We start from the raw sequence: 25,095 nt of genomic DNA on the forward strand, positions 1-25,095 counted from the left end.
GTTATAGGAGGGAAGGGAATAAATGCCAATAAAGGGTTAATGAGTTGTTACAGCTGTGGGCAACTGAGGCTCAATTCCCCCTAGTTCTCCCTGAGGAACTGTGTGGAATGTGCCAAAGAATTGCCCCATGAAGAACAGAGAAGCTGAGATAATTTATCCTTGTCCCTCACTGGCTGGGGTTGCCTTTGTGTCCCATGTTGAATGCTGACCATTGGGCATCTGCTGCAGAGTAAGCTTTAATAATCAGGTGCGAGATGACCCATCCTTAGGATAATCAAAGTCCAGTGAGATAAGCAAAGCTATTAAAGGATTTATTATAGGGATTTGGCCTTACCTAATTGTGGGAGTCTTTGTAAGGCTCTTGTCTTTGCATCTGATGCTGGAGCTTGAAGGGCAGGCAGTCAGGAAGGGAAGATAGATGTATGATGGAGGAAAGCAAGAACAAGCTGCAACCCACAAGCGTGAGCTGGAGTCCAGGTCAGTCTTTGTTGCCTCTGATCTTGACACTGTGGATGTCTTGCAGAAGCCAGGACCCTTCATCATAGTGCTAAATACATATACCAGGCCTAGAAGTTGTAGAAGCTGAAGGAGGATCCCAGAAGGGTGGAGTAGTTGCAGGCCCAGACGCTATCTCATGCCATGAAAATCAGCAATAATGTGTGTGAACTACAAAATGAGTGGCTCCTTCACTTTTACTCTCTAAATTTCCCATAAGAATCTCTCTTGTGACCCTAACCAGAAATATATAGGAAAGAAAACTCTGGGAAATCCAGTTCAGCCTGAACAAGTTGACACAGTACAAAGCCATCACACCATCTGTTTCCACTATCACTTGCTCAGTGGGCCCACATACGAAGTGGCCATGGCATCAAGGACAGAGACAATGTATGGGCTCAACAATAGGACCTTCCACTCACCAAGCCAGATTTGACTTTTGGCTATCATTAGTCATCAGGGAAATGCAAGTCCAAACCACAACGATATACCACTTTGCATCCACCAGGATGACTGGAATCAGAAAGACAGACGATAACAAGTGTCGACAAGGATATGGAGATATTGGAACCTTCATACATTGCTGGTGGGAATGTAAAAGGGTGGCAGCTGCTTTGCAAAATAGTTTGGCAGTTCTTCGAAATGGGGTAAGAGAGAATGGAGAGTGACTTTTAACGAGTAAGGGTTCCTTCTTGGGGTGATGAAAATGTTCTAAAATTAGCTGTGGTGATGGTTTCACAACTCTGTGAATAAACTAAAAAGCATTGCATTGTACACTTCAAATGGATAGATTATAGAGTATGTGAATGATATCTTAATAAAGCTGTTAAAGAAAAACAGCCGCTCATCCTCACAGTGTAATATTTTCATCTTTTTTCTAACTGCCTAGTTCTCCTGAGTTAATGGCATTTGTGAAAGAGGAAAAATATTTTTTTTCAATGCCCTCTCAGTTATCTTTACTTACCCAAGAGCATCCAGAAGAACTCATATTATTTCTATATTAAATGGTTGGTTTGTAATGTCCATATATACCTAGAGTCCCTTGGGAAAGATGGCATAACAATGCATTTGAAACCTTTCATTCTTGATGTTATGGCATTATTTATACCTGAGTGTAATGGTTCTCTTTTTCCAGGGATGAGATTGCACAACTCAAGTGCCCATTGTTTTAGCTGTACAAGTCCTAAGAGAGGGGACTGAGCATAAGATGAAAATCAGGTCATGAACTTAGGAATGTGCTGCTAGCCCTTGAAGTTGTGTGAGAGGTAGAGGGAGCAGAGGCATGAAAAATGCAAACCATGAGACTGTGCAAATATAATAATAATAAATCCAGACGATGGATGAGTTCCCCAGGGAAATGGATGGGCCAAGGAAGGCTGAGGATCAGACCCCAGGGGAGTCAGTAGATGAGAGAAGAAAGGGTCTTGCAAAGAAGAACAGAGGAACCAGATGGCCACTTGGGAGAACCAATACATTAAGATAGGATATGGGAATTCCCGGGTAGTCCAGTGGTTAGGACTCCGGCACTCTCACTGTGGAGGGCCCAGGTTCAATCCCTGGTCCCTGGGGAACTAAGATCCCACAAGCCTCGTGACATGGCCAAAAAAAGAAGAAAAAAAGATAGGATAGATATTTCCATGTCGATTATGATGGCTTTTTCTGGGTAAAGTAGCACTATGTATAATGTTTGAAAAGAGTTTGTCTACCTGCATAGAGAAAGAGGAAGAAGATGATTTTTTTAACTACTAATACAACACGATATTATTTAATGGGTCTCTTTTTGGATGATTTCTTTATTTAAAGCGTTGTTATGAACTATAGAAAATAAACCACCAAAAGATTTCTCTTACAGGCCTGTCACAAAACAGTGGGACTAGAAGGGTGCCAAGGGATTCGTATGGGTTGGGCAGACATGTTCCTAAATCAATGCAGAACATATCTGTTTATTTTCAAGATGATTAAAGGAAAATATTTGGCAGCTTTCCTCCGTGGCCTATGATATTCTTTAATACCACTCATTTCCTTTTTTCTTTTTTTATAAATTTATTTATTTATTTTTGGCTGCGTTGGGTCTTTGTTGCTGGACGCGGGCTTTTTCTAGTTGCGGTGAGCGGGGGCTACGTCTCGTTGCGGTGCTCGGTCTTCTCATTGCGGTGGCTTCTCTTGTTGCGGAGCACAGGCTCTAGGCGCGTGGGCTTCAGTAGTTTGGGCACGCAGGCTCAGTAGTTGTGGCTCGCGGGCTCTAGAGTGCAGGCTCAGTAGCTGTGGCGCATGGGCTTCGTTGCTCCGCGGCATGTGGGGTCTTCCCGGACCAGGGCTCAAACCTGTGTCCCCTGCATTGGCAGGTGGATTATTAACCACTGCTCCACCAGGGAAGTCCCAACACTCATTTCCTTTCATTTAACTAAACTATAAAAGTACAGAGAGCTGAAATTCTCCAACATGCCAATCGGTGAATGCTACTTGCTGGCTTATCTTATAGGACCAACAATAAAGAATGATGTGGGAGCCACAAACTGTCCTCTTTATTTTTGAGCTTTATATAAATGGACTCATACTACATGTATCCTTTGACTTGCTTCTTTCACCAACATTTTTTTTTTTTTGCCACGCTGCACAGCTTGTGGGATCTTAGTCCCCAACCAGGGATTGAACCTGGGGCCCCGGTAGTGACAGCACTGAGTCCTAACCACTGGACTGCCAGGGAATTCCCACACCAACATATTTTAAAGATATCAATACATCCATGTTGATTGGTGTTGTTCACAGTTTATTCATTTTCACTGCTCCACAGTGGACGTTAGTGTGTGTCTTAGTCCGTTTATATAAAGCTCAAAAATAGGCAAAACAAAACAGTGTATCATCTACGTATGTATACAGGGCAGATGGAAGAAAAGGAAAGGAATGGTAAACACAAAATTCACTACAGTGGCTCCCTCTTGTGCAGAGGGAGTTGGACGTGATGGGGAGAAGCACATGGTGTACTTCTAAATTTCTGGTGATATCACGCTTCTCCAATTGGATGGTGTGCACATGGTTGTTCATTTCTATTATTCCTCTTTAAGCTATCTATTTTTATCATATATGGCATATTTCATAATAAAATGTTAATAACATAAAATAGCTTGCTCAGTACCATCAGTGTGTTAAGGACGCCCTCGCCCTGCCCTAACTGGGCGGGCATCCAAGAAATAAAAAAAATTAAATTAAAAAAAAAAAACCGTCCTCTCCTGGCAATAGTCTCCCTTTATTATGAACACTGGTAGATTGAAGGTGTGGTTTCTCAAAGGAACTTAAGTATTTGGGGCACAATTCCAGGGACACTGTATTCTACTCGACATCAACTTCTGCTGTGTCAAAGACATTTTAGAGATTAAAGGCCGCTTAGTAAGGGTAGGAAGGTTTCATAGTATAGGCACAAAATGGAACTTGACTTTTACCCAAGATTTTTTTTAATTTTTATTTTTAAAGAGCAGTAGCCATGTAGAAGTATTCCAGGAGATCCTGCCTCACACTCTTAGGTCTTAAAGGCATTTCTTGCTGAGAAGTGGTTTAGGATTGCAAAACAGCTGACACTTTTGTGACAAAACTATAGAATCACATTTAAGATACTGAGAAGGTCTGTTCGGAAGCAGTTCTCACCCAACCAAGAGCCGTCTCCAGGCCCTCCCATTGCCCTACTTTAGAGATTTACACATGCAAAAAGTAGTCTTGAGTTGTTTAGTTTAGACGCAGGGCATGGAGGAAATAAGCCTTCCAGGGGCTTGTGAGAAAGGAAGAGGTACGTGCCTGTTCCCACATACATGCATTTCTTTAGCAAATTTAGATTTTTCTGTGGAATAAAAGTAGAGAAGCCAGGGCTTCCCTGGTAGTGCAGTGGTTAAGAATCTGCCTGCCAATGCAGGGGACACGGGTTTGAGCCCTGTTCCGGGAAGATCCCACATGCCGCGGGGCAGCTAAGCCCGTGCGCCACAACTACTGAGCCTGTGCTCTAGAGCCTGCAAGCCACAACTACTGAGCTGGTTCGCCTAGAGCCCGTGCTCCTCAACTAGAGAAGCCACCAAAGTGAGAAGCCCACGCACCTCAATGAAGAGTAGCCCCCAAGAAAGAGTAGAAAAACCAAAAACTGCTAAGAGTGAAACACTCGTGAAATCCTTTTATCACCTCGGTGCCTCTGTCAACAGGATAGAAATTAACGTCATGGTGGGCCTTTATGATCTTCTTTTAAAATATTCCATGGCTCCCATTTCTAAAAAAGATTGCCAGGCTAGACTCTTCTCTTTCCCTGAACTCTTCACCTCTCCTGCCACCTCTCTTTGTTTATCAAAGCTCAGATCATGGGGTCTTTAGGACCTTGTGTGAAATCATATTCTGGTTGGTATCATCCCGTGAAGAAGTTCATTGGGAATGTGGGACACATTTTGTTGAATTTTATTTATAGTACTTAATGTCCCCAGATGATTAAGCATATTGAAGGGTTTTTTTAAACAAGTTTTTTCAAAGCAAAGATCAGTTTGGTATGAGACTATTACTTGAACATAAGGAACATATAGATTTTTCCCCATTTCAATTAAGGGAAGAATTATAACAAGAACCAACTGTTCTGAAGGCTGCCCGTGATCTATTACTTAACCCAGTCTCTCTCCTCTCCATAGTTATTTTTGTGTCTGCCTGTTTTTCTCAGAACATGCTTCTGCATTTTCCAAAGTTGACCCTGTTACCCCAGAGCTTCTTAGTTTCCTTGTTTATTCCTTAGAAACATAAAAGATGTGTGGAAGACTGATAAGTTTCATATTTCAAAGTTCTCTTTCTTTTAATCAGGAAGTTTAAGATGTCTCTAGGACAAAACTATCTCAACATTCCATCAACCATATAGGAAGCTAGAAATCTCAAGGTTTATAAACAAGGGTTTTGGGAGCAGGAAATTTCTGTCCTACTGTTTTCTAGCTAATATCCCTGGGCTTTAGTTTCCTCATTTATAAAATGGGAAAATTAATAGCTCTTGCCTCCAGAGGGTTGGGGTGAGCATTACATGAGATAACGCACATGAAGAGCTTAGGCCAGTACCAGGCATAGAAAAAGATCTCAATAAATGTTAGTAATAATGGCGGTGATGGTGGTAGTGATGATGATAAAGGATTTGGAGTCTTAAAAAGTTATATTGGAGCACTGCAGCATAGCATTTTCAGATAAGAAATCAGGTCACATAATCTGCCAAGGTTATTTGAATTTGCTACTGTGGAAGGGAAAATTACTTCTTTGTCACTTAATATCTGCCATATATCCTTACTCAGTTGGAGTGTGTGTGTATGAATGTGCGCACATGAATGCAAATGCTCTTATGTCTCGTGTCCCTGCCTTGACGGTCAGGAGTTTTGCTTTAGCCCTTTTCTTAAAATCCAGCTCTTAATATTGTTCAGTGCACACAATAGCCTTTCTACAAATATTGAATATGTTTCTATTTGATAAAGTCAAAATCTTGTGCAAAATTGTATTAATAGACAATGTTTTCACCTTATGAAGGTTTACAAGATGTTTTAAAGAAAAAGGAATTAAATTAGGAAATAAAGGGAATTCCCTAGCAGTCCAGTGGTTAGGACTCTGTGCTTCCACTGCAGAGGGCACAGGTTCATTCCCTGGTCGGAGAGCTAAGATCCTGCAAGCTGTGCAGTGCGACCAAAAAAAAAAAAGGAAATAAAGTCTTAGAAACTATCTAGACATGCTCTCTTTTCCTAAGGACTCACCCTCCCCTCACAGTAGCACAGTGCCTGTCACACAACTGAAATGAAGTAAATGGCAGCTAATAATTAGCTGTCTTTGTGTTGGAGGTTTTGGTACCAAGCCATAGAAACCAACTCAGGCTCACGAGAGAGGATTTACTGAAAGGATATCAGAGGGCCCACAAAATCAATGGGAGGCTAAAGGGCCACACTTGAGAATGGGCAGAGACCAGGGAAACTCTAGCAATTTAGGGGCAGGAACCACAACCATGGTCTTTAGAGCAGGAAGCATCTGCTCAGCGTGCTGCCATGGGGAAGGAGAACCCAGAGTCAACTTTCTTCTGTGCTTGGGTGACCCACTGAAGGGTCAGAGTCCTCTGAGAGTGTGTGATTGGCCAAACTCATATCACAGACCCACAGCCTGGCCGAGGCGAGAGAAAGAATCTAATCCATCGCCTTCTGGAATGGGAGATGGTACCCAGGACTGTCCTTTCTACACATCTATTCACAGAGGAGAAGATTCAGTTTCCCAAGAAGAAACCAAAGTGCTTACTAGGAAAGGGGAACAGATGCTGGACAATCCAAAATGGCAAATGCCCATTATTCCACATTTCTAATATTTTGATTCTTGACTTTGGGCATGGTCCATAGTCTAGTCAGTCTTTATTTAGCCTGTGTGAACCTTAAGACATAGTTTGAGATATTTCACTTTGTTATTCCAGTCCTGTATGTGGTCCAAAGACAGTCCTCCATGTCGTCATCCTGCTCTCATCTGAGTGGGAACATCCTTTCAAAGAGATTAGATAGGAACTCAGGAGCTGAGAATATTGTGGCATCAATGTGAGATACCGGGATGAGCTACCTTTATTTATTTATTTGTTTGTTTGTTTGTTTATTCTATGTAAGTAGAAACAAGTTCAAGGCTATTATTTCCTGTAAGTTAAAAACGGGTAATATAACACCAGGGAAATCTTGCTAATCTAATTGAAATTTGGGGCCTGTATAGGTCAAATATATTTACTGTCCGTCAAAGGTGATGTTTTTGACACAGTAGAGGATCCTGTTTCCTTGAAAATGGCTCGTAGGCTGGTTGGTTTGGGATTTTTTGAATGTCATCCTAATTTAAGGTATTATCCTTTGCTTTTAAATGTTACAGGGGAGAACTTATCCATTTCGGGGTGCCTTCCCTCCAGTGTGGAATCCCATTGCCTATCTGGATTACAACAATCTGTGGCGGACAATGGATAACATGGGAAAGGAGGTAAAGTGTGTGTGCAGCTTGCACATGACCTGTTACTGAAATATCAACAGCAAATGTTTAGTATCCATCCTTCCGCAGTGCAGGGAACATTGCTCTGGACGGTGATGCATATCGTTTCCAGTGTACCCAACAACTCTGCCAAGCTGGTAGTATTTCTGCTTTACAAATGAAGAAAATCAGTGCCAAGGGGTTACATAATTTCCCCAAGACCACACAACAAGGGACAGGATTCAAACCCACATGTCTCTGATACTAATGTGTGTGCCTGTGTTTTCAACCTATGCCACTGGGAATTTATGTGACATATTTTTGCCGGGAGTCCTACTTATAGTGATCTTATCCATATGTTATGCCACTTGAGATAGTAAAGGAGAGAAGGATTCGTTTCCCCAAAGTTTTAAAATGGGTGTTAGCTTTCAATAATAATTATGATGTTGACCATCATAATTACATATTAATTTATACATATATATATGTATTATTATTATTATTTTGGCAACAGCATTAAGGCATAGAATCCAAAGAGCTATCCATCCCAAACCCACCACTATCTATACATAGAATTCTATGCCAATCACACAGTCCAACATAGACAGAGAAACCAGTTTTCAGAGGTTTTCCTGAGGGCCTCTTGGCAGGGCAGTGGGCAGTAACCATCAGACCTAAATATGGGCCCTTCTTTCTCTGCAGATTCCAGCTGATGCACCGTGGGAGGCACCACATGCAGAGGAATGGGATAAGATGACCATGAAAGATCTCATTGAAAAAATCTGCTGGACAAAGTAACCTTGACTATTTAAAACAGTTCTTTTTAATCTTCCCTTCAGATCGTTCCTATCCTATCTTGAACTGCAGTGTTTTTCTTCATAAGTTACAGGAAAAAAGTTAAGAGGAAACTTAATGACCTTTCCATCAGTAGCAACTTTGGGGGCCCTTTAGACACTCAGAGCAGGATTGAACATAAAATGAATCTAAAACATAAGAAGAAAAGTAGGTGAAGGAAGCTGAACTTTTTTTTTTTAATGAAACGGTTGTGTGCTTTGCAATAAAAGAAGTAATTGTGTTTTCAGATAATATAGAGGTCAGCTACAGAAGCAATTTGGAAAGATATTAAAGTAATTTAATATAAATATAGAAGAACTGGAGGGAAGCTAGTCTATATTAATGAAAAATATAAACGATATGTTTTCACTGAGAATCTGTGTTATTAGCTGAGTTACTTACAGATCATTCAGCCAGCATTTTGGGGCTGCTATGTGAAAGCACAGTATGAATCACTGAGGAATGGTGGTGAACTTGTTAGGCATGGCCCCTAACCTCACGGAGTTGATATACTTTTAGCAGGAGAGACTGTCATTATACACATATTACATAATTCTAGGAGAGACTGAAACTGGGAACCTGACCTGTCTGATGGCAAAGGAGAGATTCCTTGTTGAAGCAATCTTTAAACAGAAACCAAGGAGTTAGTACATCAACTAAGAATGAGCCACAGAGGATGGGAAGGGACAGGGAAGGATGGATGGTGTCAGGGCAAGGAATCTTCCAGGAATGCGCCCTAATGGATGTGGAAAACAGGAAAGATAGATGGTGTGAGAGGATGGTATCTTCCATGAATGAGCCATAATAGATGGGGGGAGACAGGAAGGGTGGATGCTATGGGAATTAAGAATCTTCATGGAAGGTGCCATAGTGGATGGGGGAAGACAGGAAGGGTGTTTAGTGTGGGGAAGTGTTATCTTGCAGGATGAGTAACAGTGGATGGGGGAGTTAGGAAGAGTGGATAGTGTGCAGAGGTGGTATATGCCAGGAATGATCTAGTAGTTGAGGGAAACAAGAAAATGGATGTTGTGAGGGGATGGTATCTTTCAGGAATGAGCCACAGTGGATGGAAGGAGACAGGAAAGATGGATGGTGTGTGCAAATGGTATCTTCCAAGAATGAGCCAGTTGATGGGAAAGAAAGGAAGAGTGGATGGTGTGAGGTGATGGAATCTTCAGGAATGAGCAACAGTGGATGGGGAGATAGGAGGGTAGACGGGTCGGATTGTATCTTCCAGGAATGAGCTATAGTGCATGAGGGGAGACAGAAAGGATGTATAGTGCAGTAGGATGATATCTTCCAGGAATGAGCCATTAACCATGGAGGGGGACAGGAAGGGTGGATAGTGTGTGGGGTTGGTACATTCAGGAATAAACCATATTGTATGCAGGTGTCAGGAACAGTGCATGATGTGGCAGAATGGTTTCTTCTGAGAGTGAGCCACTGTTGACAGGGGAAACAGGAAAGATGGATGGTGTGGGAAGATGGTATGTGCCAGGAATGAGCCATAGTGCATGGGTAGAGACAGGAAGGATAGATGGTGTGGTGGGATGGTGTCTTCCAGGATAAGCCACAGTAGATGGGGGAGGGTGTGTGGTGTGGGGATAGTATCTTTGGGGAATGTACCAGTTGGTGGAGGATATAAGAGATATATTATGTGAGATGATGGTATCTTTCAGGAATGAGTCACAGAGGATGGGGAGAGAGAGGAAAGAGGGATGGTATGTGTAGATGGTATCTTCCAAGAATAAGTCAGTTGATGGAGGAGACAGGAAGAGTGGATGCTGTGGGGAGATGATATCTTCCACGAATAAAGTCAGCTGATGGGTGAGACAGGAAGAGTATGGTGTGAGGGGATGGTATCATCAAGGAATGAGCAAGAGTGGATGGTGGAGAAAGTAAGGATGGATGATGTGAATGATGATATCTTTCTGGAATGAGCCACAGTGGATGGGCATAGATGGAGAAAGGTGGATGATGTGACAGGATGGTATCTTCCAGAAATAAGCCATAGTGCATAAGGGAGACAGTAAGGATGGTTTATTTGGTGGGATGGTGTCACCAGGAATGAACCACAGTGCATGGGGGAAAGGGAAAGGATGGACAGTGTGGTGGTATGGTATCTTCCAGGAATGAGCCAGTTGATGGGAGAGAAAGGAGGAGTGGGTGGTGTGAGAGGATGGTGTCTTCCAGGAATAAGCCACAGTGCATGGAGGGAGACATGAAAGATGGATGGTTTGGTGGAATGATACCTTCCAGGAAAGAGCCATAATGCAAGGGGAGAGACAGGAAGGATGGATCCTGTGGGGGATGTTATTGATACCAAGTCCAAGCTCTCTTTGCTTGCCACACGACAGGCCAATGAATCGCAGACGAGATGTTGAGGCAAGGAATATGACTTTATTCAGAAAGCCGGCAGACCGAGAAGATGGCAGACTAGTGTCTCTGAAAAACCATCTTCTCAGAGCCTAGATGCCAGTTTCTTTTATAGAATCAGAGAGGGAGAGGCGGTGAGGAAGTAAAGTAAAAGGGCCATCAGTCTTGCAAAACATCTCCTGGAATGACCAGCCTCTGTGAGGGGATGTGTTAGTTTCTTCTTTCTTGCAGCCATTCACAGGTGGGCGGGGTCAGATGGCCTCCCTGTGAGCTGAACTGCAGAGGGGCAGGGTTCCCTGAGGCAGGCCATTATGTATGATTAGAATAACAAAAGCAACGAAAAGCAAAGGTTAAAGTCAAAGAAACAGGTCCAAGGTAGAGTCCGATTTAGCTCTACCCTGTTACATTACATTCCAGGATTAACCCATAGTTGATGGTGGGGACAGGATGAGTGTATGGTATCTATCAAGAATGAGCCACTGTGGATGTGGGAGACAGAAAAGATGGATGGTGTGGGAGGATGGTTGTTCTAGGAGTGAGACATAGAGGATGGGGGTTGGGGAGGAAGGGTGCATGGTGTGGAGGAATGGTATATTCCAGGAATGAGCCACAGAGTGTAGGGGGAGATGGTAAGGATGAATGAGATAGGGGGATTTATGTTCCTGGAATGAGATGCAATTAATGGGAACAGACAGCAAGGGTAGATGGTGTGGGAAGATGTTGTCTTCCAGTAATGAGTCAGTTTTGGGGAGAGACTAGAAGTTTCCATGGTATCTTCTAGCAATGAAGGAGAGTGAGTTGGGAGGGGTGGGGGCAGGGGCCGACAGGAAAGCTAGATGGTTTGAGGGGAGGGTATCTTTCAGGAATGAGCTACAGTGACTGTAGGGGGAAACAGGAAGGGTGGATGAGGTGGGGGCAAGGTATCTTCTAGAACTGAGACAAGTATTGGGGGAGATAGGAATGATGCGTGGTGTGAGAGACTCCATCTTCCAAGAATGAGCCACAGTGGATTGTGGTTCTATGGGAAAATATATGGTGTGGGAGGATGGTATCTTCCAGGAATATCGGTTAATCGGAGGGAGTCAGGAAGGATGGATGGTGAGGTGAATGTTTTCTTCCAGTGATAAACCACTGTTGGGAGAGGCAGAGTAGATGGTATCTACTGGAATGAGCCAGTTGATGGGTGGAGACAGGACATGTAGTTGTGGGGTGAATTATATGTTCCAGGAATGAGTTACAGTGTATGGGGTGAAAGAGGAAGAATGGATGGTATAGGATGTTGATATCTTCTAGGAGAGAGCCACAGTGATGGGGGGGCAAGATACCATGTCCCCACATCTTCCACCCTGCTTGTCTCCCCTCACAGTCACTGTAGCTCATTCCTGGATGATACCATCTCCTCATACTCTTCCTGTCTTCCCCCATCTACTATGGCTCATTCCTGGAAGATACCATTCCCCCCACCCATCCACCTTTCTGTCTCCCCGTACCTGCTGTGACTAATTCCAGGAAGATACCACATTCTCACACCATCCACTATTCCCTTCTCCCCCATCAACTGGCTCATTCCGTCCTCACACCATCCACTATTCCTTTCTCCCCCATCAACTGGCTTATTCCTGGAAGATACCATACTAACATACAATGAACGCTCCTATCTCCCCCCTTTCTACTGTGATTCATTCCTGGACCACACCATCCCCTCTTCCTTCCCCCCCCCCATCACTGTGGCTCATTCCAGGAAGATACCATTCACCACATCTTCCAGGAATGAGCCACAATGGGTAGGGGAAGAGGGGAAGGATGGATGATGTGGGGGGATGGTATGCCTAGGATTAAACCATAGTGTATGGAAAGGATAGGAAGAGTGGATGGCATGGGGGGATGGTATCTTCCAGGAATCAGTGACTGTAGATGGGGAAGACAGGAAAGATGGGTGATGTTTGGATGGTATGTGCCTGGAATGAGCCATAGTATGTGGGGGGGAGACTGGAAGAGTGATGGTGTGAGGAGATGGTGTGGTCCAGGAATGAACCATAGTAAAATGGGGGGAAACAGAAGGGTTGATTATATGTTGAGATGATATCTTTCAAGAATGAGCTAGTTGATGGGAGAGACAGGAATAGTGGATGGAGTGAGGATATGGTATCTCCCAGGAATTAACCACAGTGCATGAGGGGAGACAGGAATGATGAGTGGTGTGTGTTTGTGGGGGAAGGGTGGCATCTTCCAGGAATGCACCAGTTCTGTGGGGGGGGGGGTGTCTACAGGAAGATTAGATGGTATGGTTGTGTGAGGAGATGGTATCTTCCAGGAATGAGCCACAATGATGGGGGATATAGCAGGAGTAATATAGTGAGGGAACTGGTATCTTCCAAGATGAGATACAGTGGTTAGGAGGAGACAGGAAGCCATTGGAGTGATGGCATCTTCCAGGAAGGAACCACAGCGCTTGGTGGGGGAATGCTACAGGAAGAGTGGATGGTGTGAAAGGGTGGTATCATGAGGCATGAACCACAGTGATTGTGAGAGGAGACAGGTAGGGTGAATGTTCTGGGTGCAAGGTATCAGGAAGGGATGAGCCATACTGGATGGGCTGTACACACGATAGATGAGTGATGTGGGGGATGGTATCTTTCAGGAATGAGCCACTGTGGATGGGGGTGGGGGACAGGTTGGTGCATGCTGGGTGTGAAGAATGGTATCTTCCAGGAATGAATCACAGTGTATGGGGGATACAGGAAAGATGGATGATGTAGGAGAATGGTATCTTCCAGGAATGACCTGCAATTAATGGTGGGGGACTGTCAGGAAGGATAGATGGTGAGGGGGATGCTTTCCTCCAATGATGTATCAGTTATTGAGAGAGACAGGAAGAGTGAATGGTATCTTAAAGGAATGAGCCAATTGATGGGGGATACAGGACTGAAGGATGGATGGTGTTGGGGGATCATATATCTTCCACAAATGAGCACAGTGGATGAGTGGAGATCGGACATGTGGGTATGGGGAGGATATATGTTCCAGAAATGAGTCATAATGAATTGGATAAAACAGGACCAATAGATGGTGTGGGGTATTGGTATCTCACAGGGGTGAGCCACAGTGATGGGGGAAGACAGGAAAGATGGATGATGTAGTGAATGGTATCTTTCAGGAATAAGCCATAGTGGATGGAGGAGACAGGAGATAGGGTTAGTGGCGGGGATGATGTTCCAGTAGCGAGCCTTAGTAGATGGGGAAAAATAAGGAAGGGGAGGGATGGTTTCTTTCAGGAATGAATCCTGAATGATGGGATGGATGGAAGGATAAATGGTTGAGGCATGGTATTTTCCAGTTATTAGCCACAGATAATGGCGGGAAATGTGAAGGTTGGATAGTGTGGGAAATGCTCCCCCACCCCAGTATAGGGAACAGGGAACAGCTTCTGAAGGCCCTGAGATGGGGAGATTGACACGTTTTAGCAATGAATGGAGAGTATACCTGGATCATAAAGATGCCATGAGGAAGTGATGGAATGAGAGTTTGGAGAACTCGTTGACAGGCTGATGGTGCAAGATATATTGGCCATATTCAAGACTTTTGACTTTTGCTGTGAATGTCACTGAAGGATTTTAAGCAGAGTGGGGTTTTATTTGTTTGTTTTTTAAGTTTTGGACTGTTAAAAGACTTAATTGGCTGTAATGTAGAGAAGGATCATGAGGGCCCAGGAGCAGCCGCCATTGTTTTAAGCCAGGTGAGGGACAGTGGTAGCCTGGACCAGGGTGGGAGCAGGGGGGGTGTTAAGGAGAGAAAGTTTGTTCAAATAAATGCAGACAATATCCTTAATGAACTCTGACAAGCATATTAACCCTTTAGATTGCATTGGGATTAGCATGTTTGGACTAACCCATAATTTCCTAAAAGTAAGGGAAAAGTTTATTTTCCCCAAGAGTTAAAATCTGCATTCCTTCAGAAATTGAGTCCATGAGTTGTTTTTTTTCAAAAGCAATAGAACTGTTTTCCAGCCATGCTAAATTGTGTTTTAAAAAGGTAATGTCCTGTGAAGCATGTACGTATTTACGCCTGACTTCCGCTCTTGTTCTGTGACCAGGACTGCTAGGCAGTTTGCATCTCTCTTTGTGAATATCAATGTGACCTCTGAACCCCACGAGGTGTCCGCCCTGTGGTTCTTGTGGTATGTGAAGCAGTGTGGAGGCACCACTCGGATATTCTCCATTACCAATGGGGGCCAGGTATGGAGTGTCCATTCTCACACTAAACTTCATTTGTGATTTTGCCCTCATCGAGTGCAGTACCTTGCTACTTGCTTCTATATTTTGACACATGAGTGAATTTGAAACATGGATTTTTGAAACGATCTCCAAAAAACTTTTCTGAAAACAAAATTTCTCATTTCCTTTTCTTGTTCCTGAAAATAAGTTCACAACTAAAGAATGTTTCATTTCGAATTAATTAGGTTTGAGGAATTCAGTTCCTTCCTTTTGGAAGTAGGTAAAATTAGACTATTTATGTAGGAGGAGCTAAATTACTAAAATCAACTTATTTCCAAAAATTTCTAGTACTTGTAAAATTGTACTTCAAGTCATCTCTGTTCCAGACATGAGGCTTTTTGTCCCCTTCTGTGTCTCGGAGTTATTATTTTATGTTAACTGTTATAGAATGGAAGTGACTATTCTTTCTTCTAATTCAAGTGATTTATTGGTTACTCTTTCAATAGTAAATTCTACATTTTGGCTTCTAAATTTTTGCTGCCCACTAGCATTTGCCCAGCTTCCATACTACTTCCATTACTGATGAATGAACTCATTTGACTCACTGGCTGGACACACAGCAAACCAGTGGTGAAACCAGAATCTTAATTCCCTGATTTTCCAGATTCTGAGATTCTTTGTTTCAAGGCTATCCTTTATCGGAAGATAATGGATATCTCTTTTCTAGGAATGTTATGCCTCGATGGGCTAAGGTTTAATTAGGATCAGTTTACTTCTAACTTATGTTCTGTTTCATAGTGTGAGGTGTAGAGTCCTTGTCAACTGAGTGAAATGTTCCTCTCCTTGGGAGATCTCCAGAAGTCCCCAAGTTGTTCTTGTGGTCCCAAGAGTTATTGCCCATTTGACCCTTAGCTTTAGCAAACTTAAGGCAGTTGCATTTTTTAAGTGTCTTTACACTTAGAAATCCCACATTACTCTTTTTAACCTATATTTTACTTTCTGAGATATCGTGACTCATATTTTATATTTACATCCCTCATTCAGGGGAGCCAAGATACTTCTAGGCAAACTCCACATGACCTTTTGGAGGGCACAGTTCACATTATGAATCTCAGACCATTATCACAGTATCTTTACAAAGAACTTAGACTTATCCTTTAATAGTTTAGTTCCAGAAATACTAGACGCGAAGGAGTGGATAGTGAACACAAATGGAAATAGTTCATGGTCTTTCCACTATACTAACATTCAAAGTAACTCTTGGAAAACAGAAGTCACATTATAAATTAAATGGTCCCAGTTTTGTGAGGAAGGATGGATCATGAATTTAGGGCTAAACTGCTTTGGGAATATTTTTATAAAGAACTGTGGTTGTGTCATTAGAACAATAGCCAGTTATTCAAGTGTAAGAATCATTCTGTGGCTGCTGACACAGGCTTTCTAGAAGGTGATTGTCAAATGTTGGGCTGTCCTTCAGTCTACCTACATGTATTTGTAACCATTCAAAGAATCTTCTACAGCAGGCTAAAAACATTCCCCCCGGTTCTTACAAAATGCACTGTATTAAGGACTGACCTTAGATTAAGCTGGAAGCATGACCATGGTGAGTGTAGCAGATGGCAGTAGGGCAGAGCACTTGTGGTCTTACAGAGCTGCTCAGGGGAACTATTTCACAATGTCTGGAGGAATAGGCAGATGCTTAGTCTTCACCCTTCGGACCCCGCAGTGAAACTTCCAGGCATTTTGGCAAAAATTTCTCAAGAGCTGAGGTTTGGATTCTTAGAACATCATTGGGTGATGACCAGGTGATCCTTGAGAGCACCATGAGCCTGTTCTGCCTAGACAACCCTGGGCTGGGACTTTAAGAAACCGAGGGGAGTTAGAAACCGCATCCCCATCTCAGTGAAACTGGAAAAAAATAATTAATTAAAAAAAAAGGAACCTTCTGAAAGTTTAGATTCCCGTACAGACTATGAAGCCAAGGCCCCCCTACCCATCGGCTGCTGGGTCACATGTGGGCCTTTTTGGTTCCAAAAATCACGCAACTTCATGTCTGCTATATTGTTTGTGTCTTCTAATGAGCCTAATGCCAGGGCCTTGCCCATTGAAGGAGATCAATCAAGGGTTGTTGTCTTGAGTTGAACAATTTTTAGCAAAGAGAAGGTCATTATAGTTTGTGTTTATACTTGGAACATAAAGAATAAAGACAAAAGCTTCACACATAATCTCACCCCGTCTACTGTTAACATTTTAATGTATTTCCTCATTAAGATTATACCATATAAGTGGTTTATATATTTTACTTTTTCACTATTAAATTATTTAAAATATCAAAAAAAAAAAAAGAAACCGCATCCCCTGGGAGAAGTGCAGCATCCTCCCTGTCCCAGGGTTCCCTCCATGCACTGCACTCTTGGGCACTTGAAGCCCACGCACTTGCTGTTATTTGCATTCGGTCAAGGTGCCAGTGGTATAGGGGAACCTTCCTTCTGATTCTGTGATTTTATTTTAAATTTTTATTGGGGTATAGTTGACTTGCAATGTTGTGTTAGTTTCACGTGTACAGCAAAGTGAATCAGTTATACATATGCATATGTCCACTCTTTTATAGGTTCTTTTCCCACATAGGCCATTACAGAGTATTGAGTAGAGTTCCCTGTGCTATACAGTAGGCCCTTATTAGTTATCTATTTTATATATAGTAGTGTGTATGTGTCAATCCCTATCTCCCAATTTATCCCTCCCCCACCATTCTGTGATTTTATAAGCTGGTAACAGCTTTTCGTCACCAGACGCTGTGTAGAGCATGATGATTGAGGTATCTTGGTAGACTGCCTCTGTCCTAATGAGTTCTTCCAATAGTTAAGGGTGCAGAGGGTGGAGGTATGGCCTGTGACTTTCTGGAGGTTTCTGATCAGTGGTAAATATGCTCTTCCTTCCTTGGGCTTTTATAACATTTCCTTTCCTGCCTGCCTTCTCCTGTAGGAACGGAAGTTTGTAGGTGGATCTGGTCAAGTAAGCGAGCGGATAATGCACCTCCTCGGGGACAGAGTGAAACTGAGGTGTCCTGTCACCTATGTTGACCAGTCAGGTGACAACATCATGATAGAGACATTGAATCATCAACTTTATGAGGTAATTCAGTTTCGTCAAAAAAGAGCGTATATTATGGGACTTCACTGGTGGTCCATTAGTTAGGACTCCCCGCTTGCACAGCAGGGGGCACAGGTTCGATCCCTGGTGGGGGAACTAAGATCCTGCATGCCGCACATCAAGGCCGAAAAAAAAGAGAAACTTATATTAAATAGGTCTCCTGTCTTCTGTAGCTTCTAACTAAATATAATCCAAGCAGTGGCGTAATTAATGCTGGCGTATTTCTGACTCGGTCTTCCAAATTACCAGACTTGATCGACTGCCTTATTCTGTTTTGTTGCCTCACAGTGGCCTCATACTGTACATTGTTACCGCTTACTGTCATTCGAAATGGTAAATGTGATGTTTCACGCTCCCCGCAAAGACTGCGACTCAGGTTTGAGATGGTATCTTGCGTCTGTGTGTTTTAGTGCCGATACGTAATTAGTGCCGTCCCTCCAACTTTGACTGCCAAGATACACTTCAGACCAGAGCTTCCTTCAGAGAGAAACCAGTTAATTCAGCGTCTCCCAATGGGGGCTATCATTAAGTGCATGATGTATTACAAGGAGGCCTTTTGGAAGAAAAAGGGTAGGTTGCACTTATTCATGTCTAAATTGTATTAAGCAAAGACCATGCTCTTTTAGGAACATTTTATGCTACACACTGAACAGAAAAAAAGATAAGTGTTTCCAGCTGGTAGAGAAAGGATCAGAAATCTCAGTCTGTCCACTCCTCAGAGCCCCGGGCAACACAAAATGACCCCAAGAGCGCTTGCTGGCAGTGGGGGGAAGGAAGAGGTCCCTCTGGTCGCGGGACCACATTGCCCAGACCCCTGGCATATGTCTCACCACTTACTCTTCACGAGCAGAGACAAAGGAGCACCATGGAAACAGCACTCCTTTGAAGTTACACATCCCTGGGCTCCACTTGCTTACTAGCTGTGAGGCCTCAAATGACACTTCACCTCTCTCAGCCTCAGCCTCTGTGTAAAATGGTAATGAGACCTGCTGTTGGGGTGTTGTGAGGATAAAATGAGGCAGAGTCAGGGCAGATATGGTGTCTGTTGTTGCTAAGCCTTCAGCTCACACTCAAAGGATTCCTTCCTGCCACTTCTTCCATGGTTTCACAGGGGTGATTCCCTCTAACACACCCCCCTCTTTCCCACGTATTCCAGGACTCCAGGGCCATCTTCATTTTACTCATGCACTGATCATACCTGACCTTTATGTAAAGGTCACCGAGATGGGTCATTTTCTAATGTGTCTGGGTGACCAACCAAACATCCTTGTATAGTCAATGTGCGTATTTAATAGTAAATAACTTCTAGAGTTGGGGCAAAGACCAATAGTTTAAGATTTGCCTTCCTCTTAGCAAAAGAGTTATATATATATATATATCCCTCTTAAATCTCTGGTGGGGTTACTCAGTCTGCTATTGATTTTCTTCTGGTTAAGATTACTGTGGCTGTATGATCATCGAAGACGAGGAAGCTCCGATTTCAATAACCCTGGATGACACCAAGCCAGATGGATCGCTGCCCGCCATCATGGGGTAAGTTAGAGCTGGGTGTTCTGCATTGTTCAAGCTCTGTTGATGTATCGGTGTGTGTGCTGGCAGAACATGTTGTTTTGCACTAGAGCTCAAGCAATGCTAAATAACCCTACAGACAATTTATGTCATGTTTCCATGTATGAAAATATTAGAGTATGTGGCACAAGAACACTGAGAAACTTTACTAAAATTAACACCACTTTGAACTTGTGCCCATATGTTTCTTTCCCCCATAAACTTACACGTGGAGGACAGAGAAAAAAACGCAGCTAGACAGGCGGGATGGTAGACCACCTTGCCTACAGGATGTTGACAACCATTCTGGAATGAGAACTGTTTTATCCTGTAAAACCTTCCAAAGTTATGTTTTCTGGGCTTTATTCCTTTCTCCATTCTAGACATCACTACCTAGCAAGTGTCAATATGTTAATTGTTGGAATTCCCTGGTGGTCCAGTGGTTAGGACTCCGCGCTTTTGCCGCCGAGGGCCCGGATTCGATCCCTGGTCGAGGAACTAAGATCCCACAAGCTGTGTGGCACAGCCCAAAGAAAAAAAAAAAAGAAAGTGAAGAAAAATATGTTAATTATTACCCTGGGAGATAAGATGGATGACTAATGAGGAAGTGCAGTTCAAAGGAGAACCAGGCCTTGAGCGTAGGGCACTTTTTCCAGTAGGTCACTCTATGGCTACTTCACCAGGGATGGTCCAGGGCAACGTTCTGTGTCTGGAAGAGGAGAGCTCTTTTTCTCTCCTACCATCCCCTCACACAGCTGCTCTGCCCTCTGGAGACTAGGGGTCCAGAGAGGGAATCGGAGCTCCCACAAAGAGATTTCTAAGGAGTGCCGTAGCCTCCCAGTTGCCATGTCTTTTAGTCCTCCTCAAAGCAATACAAACAAAAGGGCTATTTATTCTACCACATTGCAATAAAAGAGCACAACTTCTATAGCAGTCAGTGACTTTAGAAACCAGTGGTTTTCCCCTTCACCCCGAGGAGAGTTGAGCTCATGTGCATTGCATCACCGAAGGGAAATTACAAAATCAAAAGGAGCAGACCCATGACCCTAGGGACTTAGAAAAAGGCTATGCTACTGGACTGCCAACAAGACATTTTATAACCACTTCTCTGGCTGTAAAATATAAGAAATGGCACCAGCCTCCCTGGTAAGGGCAGGTGCTCACAATGTAAAGACTATAGGAACATTGCACCCTGTTCATCTCTGACCCCCCTGGGCAAGAAAATACATAGATTGTTTGGGCAGTTTGCCGTCTCCTTCTATGTGCCAAAGAAATGCAGGAGGTTGAGGTAGAGGTTTCAGGAGACTTGTCGGTCAAGATCAATCCAACTATAGATGAAAGAATATTGATGTTCTTCTTGCCCTGGGTATTAAATATTGCGGCATCTGCTCTTCCAGCATTTCTTTACGTTTTTTAACAAGGACACGTATTGCAGAAGCCTTCTAGATGGTAATGGGCTTATTTAGGCAGCTCCTAGAAAGTGATACTCTGATCTGTTTTATCTGGACAATCGCTTCCACCCTGTTCTTGCCTTGAAGCTATATTGCCTCTACCCTGCTCTTTGCTCTAGGCAATGAAAGCCTTGAAGACAAGGGGTGGTATAATTGCCCAGCACTGTTTGTGATAACTAGTGCCTTTTGGAAACTAGAAAGGACCTTGTACTTTAGAGCTGTGAAAGGTTCCCAACCCAAAGCCAGGATGTTTAATTTCTCCAATAAAACACCAAAGGAAGTTCAATGATAGTTGTCCGTTGTTACAATTAGATCAAAGAGGTTATTTCATTCATGACTTGAGATTTGACAGATATAGCCAAACCTAACTGCCCTTTATTTTTTTTTAACATCTTTATTGGGGTATAATTGCTTTACAATGGTGTGTTAGTTTCTGCTTTATAACAATGTGAATCAGTTATACATATACATATTTTCCCATATCTCTTCCCTCTTGTGTCTCCCTCCCTCCCACCCTCCCTATCCCACCCCTCCAGGCGGTCACAAAGCACTGAGCTGATCTCCCTGTGCTATGCGGCTGCTTCCCACTAGAAAAGGGAATTGTAAAAAGCACCCAAGATCTAAAAGGGTTTTCAGATAAATCATTTAATCTTTTATCAGATGTTGGTGATTTTCACTGAAATACTGCATAAGTCTAAAATGATTGATTCTTGCAGAAACCTAAAATTTAACTAAAATCATTACCAGCAAGCCACAACATAAAGTGTTAGTTAAATCAACCAAAATCATGACTATGTCCCCAGAAGTTCAATGGTTCAAATTTCTTAAACAGTCCACAGCTTTGTATCTTTGCTTCGCAGAATGATCTCGAATAACAACTCTAAAGGAATTGCCAATCAAATTGAAGAACAGTTTAATTGGGAGGGGGGCTTGAGGGAGAGGATGAAATGCCTGTTTTCAGCCCTCACATTTTCAGTCTTGATCTACTTGTCTTTTCGGTCTAGAACAAAAAAATACAATTTTAAAACTTTTTTTAAATGGAGAAATAATTTCATTGTCCTTTAGCTCATTTGGATTTTTTGAAAGCTTTCTAATAATAGCATAACTAAGGATTTCTTGTCACAATTCAATTCTTTAAAATATACATGCAATTAGTAATATCAGTATAATAAATAGAATCTATTTGATTAAAGGGAAGCAGAGAGATTATAACTGAGTTTTACTGAGCCACTGAATTTGAGGACTATGCTAGGCCAGTTTTCCAGGAAGCCAACTCCGAGATGGAGATTTGGGTGCAGGAGGTTCTTCAGGAACTGCTATGGGGACCGCTACCTGGGGGGAAGGGAAGGAATCAGGATTGAGCAGAGGGAGAGGCTGGGCTCCGGTGTTGCCCCAACAGAGGCCAAAGCCATCCTTTGGGAAACTCTGGAGGGGGGATGGCCCTCCAGAGGTGTCTGCACTGAGACGAGGGGGTGGGCTTTGGTACCCACCACACTCCGGAGCCAGTCATTCTGGGAAGGGATGGGACCTTGCACCAGGCAGTTCTCTGCTACAGAGTGCAATTGCTAGGGAGGGGTTTGGTTGTGAGCTGAGGGTGATGAGCATTTGGTCCTGAAGAGAGATCTGGGTGGCCCACCATGGCAGCCACTACAGGCACTTTTTTTTTTTTTGGCCACGCCTCGTGGCATACGGGATCTCATTGCTCCCCGACCAAGGATCGAACCCGTGCCCCCTGCAGTGGAGGCACAGAGTCCTCACCACTGGACCGCCAGGGAATTCCCAACAAGCACTTATTGATATTTGTTTTTCCAGCTTTTATCAAGTACTTGGCAGACAGCAACAGTCATTACCAGGATAATCATTTAAAGCAACATTAATTCATCTGACAGTTCATTTCCTACTGTATGCCAAGGACTGTGCTAAACTTTGGGGGTAAAATATTGAGTAGGAGGTGACCTGTTGTTTAGGATCCCACAGCCTAGCAGGGAGGACAGAGAGGCAGATGAAGACAGTCTGGCATTTGCTCTAGTAGAGGGAAATAATGGGAGGGTGTGGGAGAGTTTATTAATGCTGAGTAGGTGGAGGCAAGAACACTTTAAAGAGACAGCTCTTAAGATAAACCACTGTTGCCTAATCGTTCAAATGTAACCTCTCTCTCCAGCTTCATCCTTGCTCGAAAAGCTGACCGCCTTGCTAAAGTCCATAAAGAACTAAGGTAAGTATTTACACCTGAAACGTATAAAAGGTTAGCTTTATATTGTGCTTGTTGCACTAACAACAGGATAACAGCATTACGAAAAATGCAATAATTCATTAATCTCAAAATCTCAACAAATCAACCTTTTTGTATTTCACTACGCCCCCTTGACTCAGTCCTTGCCCATATGCCTGTATCAATTTAGTGTCACATCTTTGTGTTCATTTTACAGTGGTTGAGAGGTAGGCTTTCCCAGTAAATGGATGGAGAAAAATCATTTTAAAAAGTTAGCTGTGAATAAAGCTTAAAAGGACAAGTCCCAATCACCTTGCCAGACCATTAGTCTTTCTCCAAGTTTCTCTGACATGTACTTTTTCTGAAAAGCAAATCTATACATAGGTCTTCCAACCTATTCCAACTTGTATACATAAAAGTATGCTCCTTTGATTATCTGGGGTACAGCTCTGATGTTCCCTTCTCCCAAGAGCTTCCCAGTAGAAAACAATTATTTTAGGACAATGGCTTTTTTCTTTTTTTCTCCCTTTCTCTCTTTCTGTTTTGTTGTATTCGTTTTGCTTTGTTTTGCACTGGAATCCTTTGTTCAAGTAAAATCTTACCTGGAACTCTTACCTGGAAACACTCATTAGGCTGTTGGGGGGCTGCCTCTGGACATTTCTGGGCTTCCCTTCTTTAGGGTAACCCTAAATCCTTTGTTAGCTTTTGAAGAAAGCCAATACGCAGGCAAATGTATACTTCTCTCTGCATTTGATTTAAAAATTAAGCAGCAAATCCACTAGCAGCCCTTGCTTTGAGAGCTACTTTGATGACTTTGCAAGTCAGAGAAAGGCCGCAGAAGTTCCCACGTTTGCACACGGATTTGTTTATTTGAGCAGCCGTGAGATTTGATGTCAGGAAGGGGGAACCCTTTTGTTGTTCGCCTACTCACTCAATAGAGGAAGAATTTGGGGGTCCAGTGATGGGGAATGATTTGTTCAAGGCTCCACCGCTAGCTTCTGACAAAGTCAAAAATAGCATCGAATGTGTGCTTTTTTTCATTACGTCACACTAAGCTTGACATTTTCTTTTGGATTTCCTGCATTCCCTCCTTATTAATAGTAAAATAAATACCAGCCTGGATGTAGACATTTGGTTATGATTCCACATAGTGGCTAAACTTCTCAAAATTTTTATAAGGCAAAAACCCTTAAAACTCCGAATGTCATTGACTAAAGTAATGGTTCTCAGGACCAACTGCATCAACATTTCCCAAAGAATGTTTGGAAAATTTTTCTGAGGCTGGTAGATCATGATTTGGTAGGTTAGGGGTGGGGCCCGAGTACTTGTATTTTTTAACAAGCTTTTTGAGTGATTATGATGAGCAGCCAGATTTAGAAACCAGTGGGTAAATTCAACTTGCACAATGACCTCTTTTGGCCATCATTTAAAGTATGCTCTGTTGGGACTTCCCTGGTGGCGCAGTGGTTAAGAATCTGCCTGCCAATGCAGGGGACACGGGTTCAAGCCCTGGTCTGGGAAGATCCCACATGCCGCGGAGCAGCTAAGCCCGTGCGCCACAACTACTGAGCCTGCGCTCTAGAGCCCACAAGTCACAGCTACTGAGCCCGCGTGCTGCAACTACTGAAGCCCGTGCGCCTGGAGCCTGTGCTCTGCAACAAGAGAAGCCACCGCAATGAGAAGCCCGTGCACTGCAACGAAGAGTAGCCCCTGCTCGCTGCGACTAGAGAAAGCCCTCGCGCAGCAATGAAGACCCAACGCAGCCAATAATTAATTAATTAATTAATTAATTTTAAAAAAAAAGTAAAGTATGTTGTGTTATTTTTAGAGTCCAGCTAATCAA

General features: G+C 43.1%; 1 protein-coding gene across 1 annotated transcript in view; it reads left to right on the forward strand.

Moving 5' to 3' along the window:
- MAOA (monoamine oxidase A) overlaps positions 1-25,095 on the forward strand; it is a 72,218-nt gene that overhangs the window by 39,742 nt on the left and 7,381 nt on the right. Inside the window, exons 4-10 of the mRNA XM_082681019.1 lie at positions 7,372-7,476; positions 8,167-8,258; positions 14,768-14,909; positions 17,874-18,023; positions 18,452-18,611; positions 19,478-19,574; positions 23,202-23,255. Coding sequence (XP_082537145.1) covers positions 7,372-7,476; positions 8,167-8,258; positions 14,768-14,909; positions 17,874-18,023; positions 18,452-18,611; positions 19,478-19,574; positions 23,202-23,255 — 800 coding nt within the window. The remainder of the gene's footprint in view (positions 1-7,371; positions 7,477-8,166; positions 8,259-14,767; positions 14,910-17,873; positions 18,024-18,451; positions 18,612-19,477; positions 19,575-23,201; positions 23,256-25,095) is intronic.

The sequence above is a fragment of the Grampus griseus genome (assembly GCF_964374135.1).
Source record: "Grampus griseus genome assembly, chromosome: X".
Taxonomy (NCBI): Eukaryota; Metazoa; Chordata; class Mammalia; order Artiodactyla; family Delphinidae; genus Grampus; species Grampus griseus.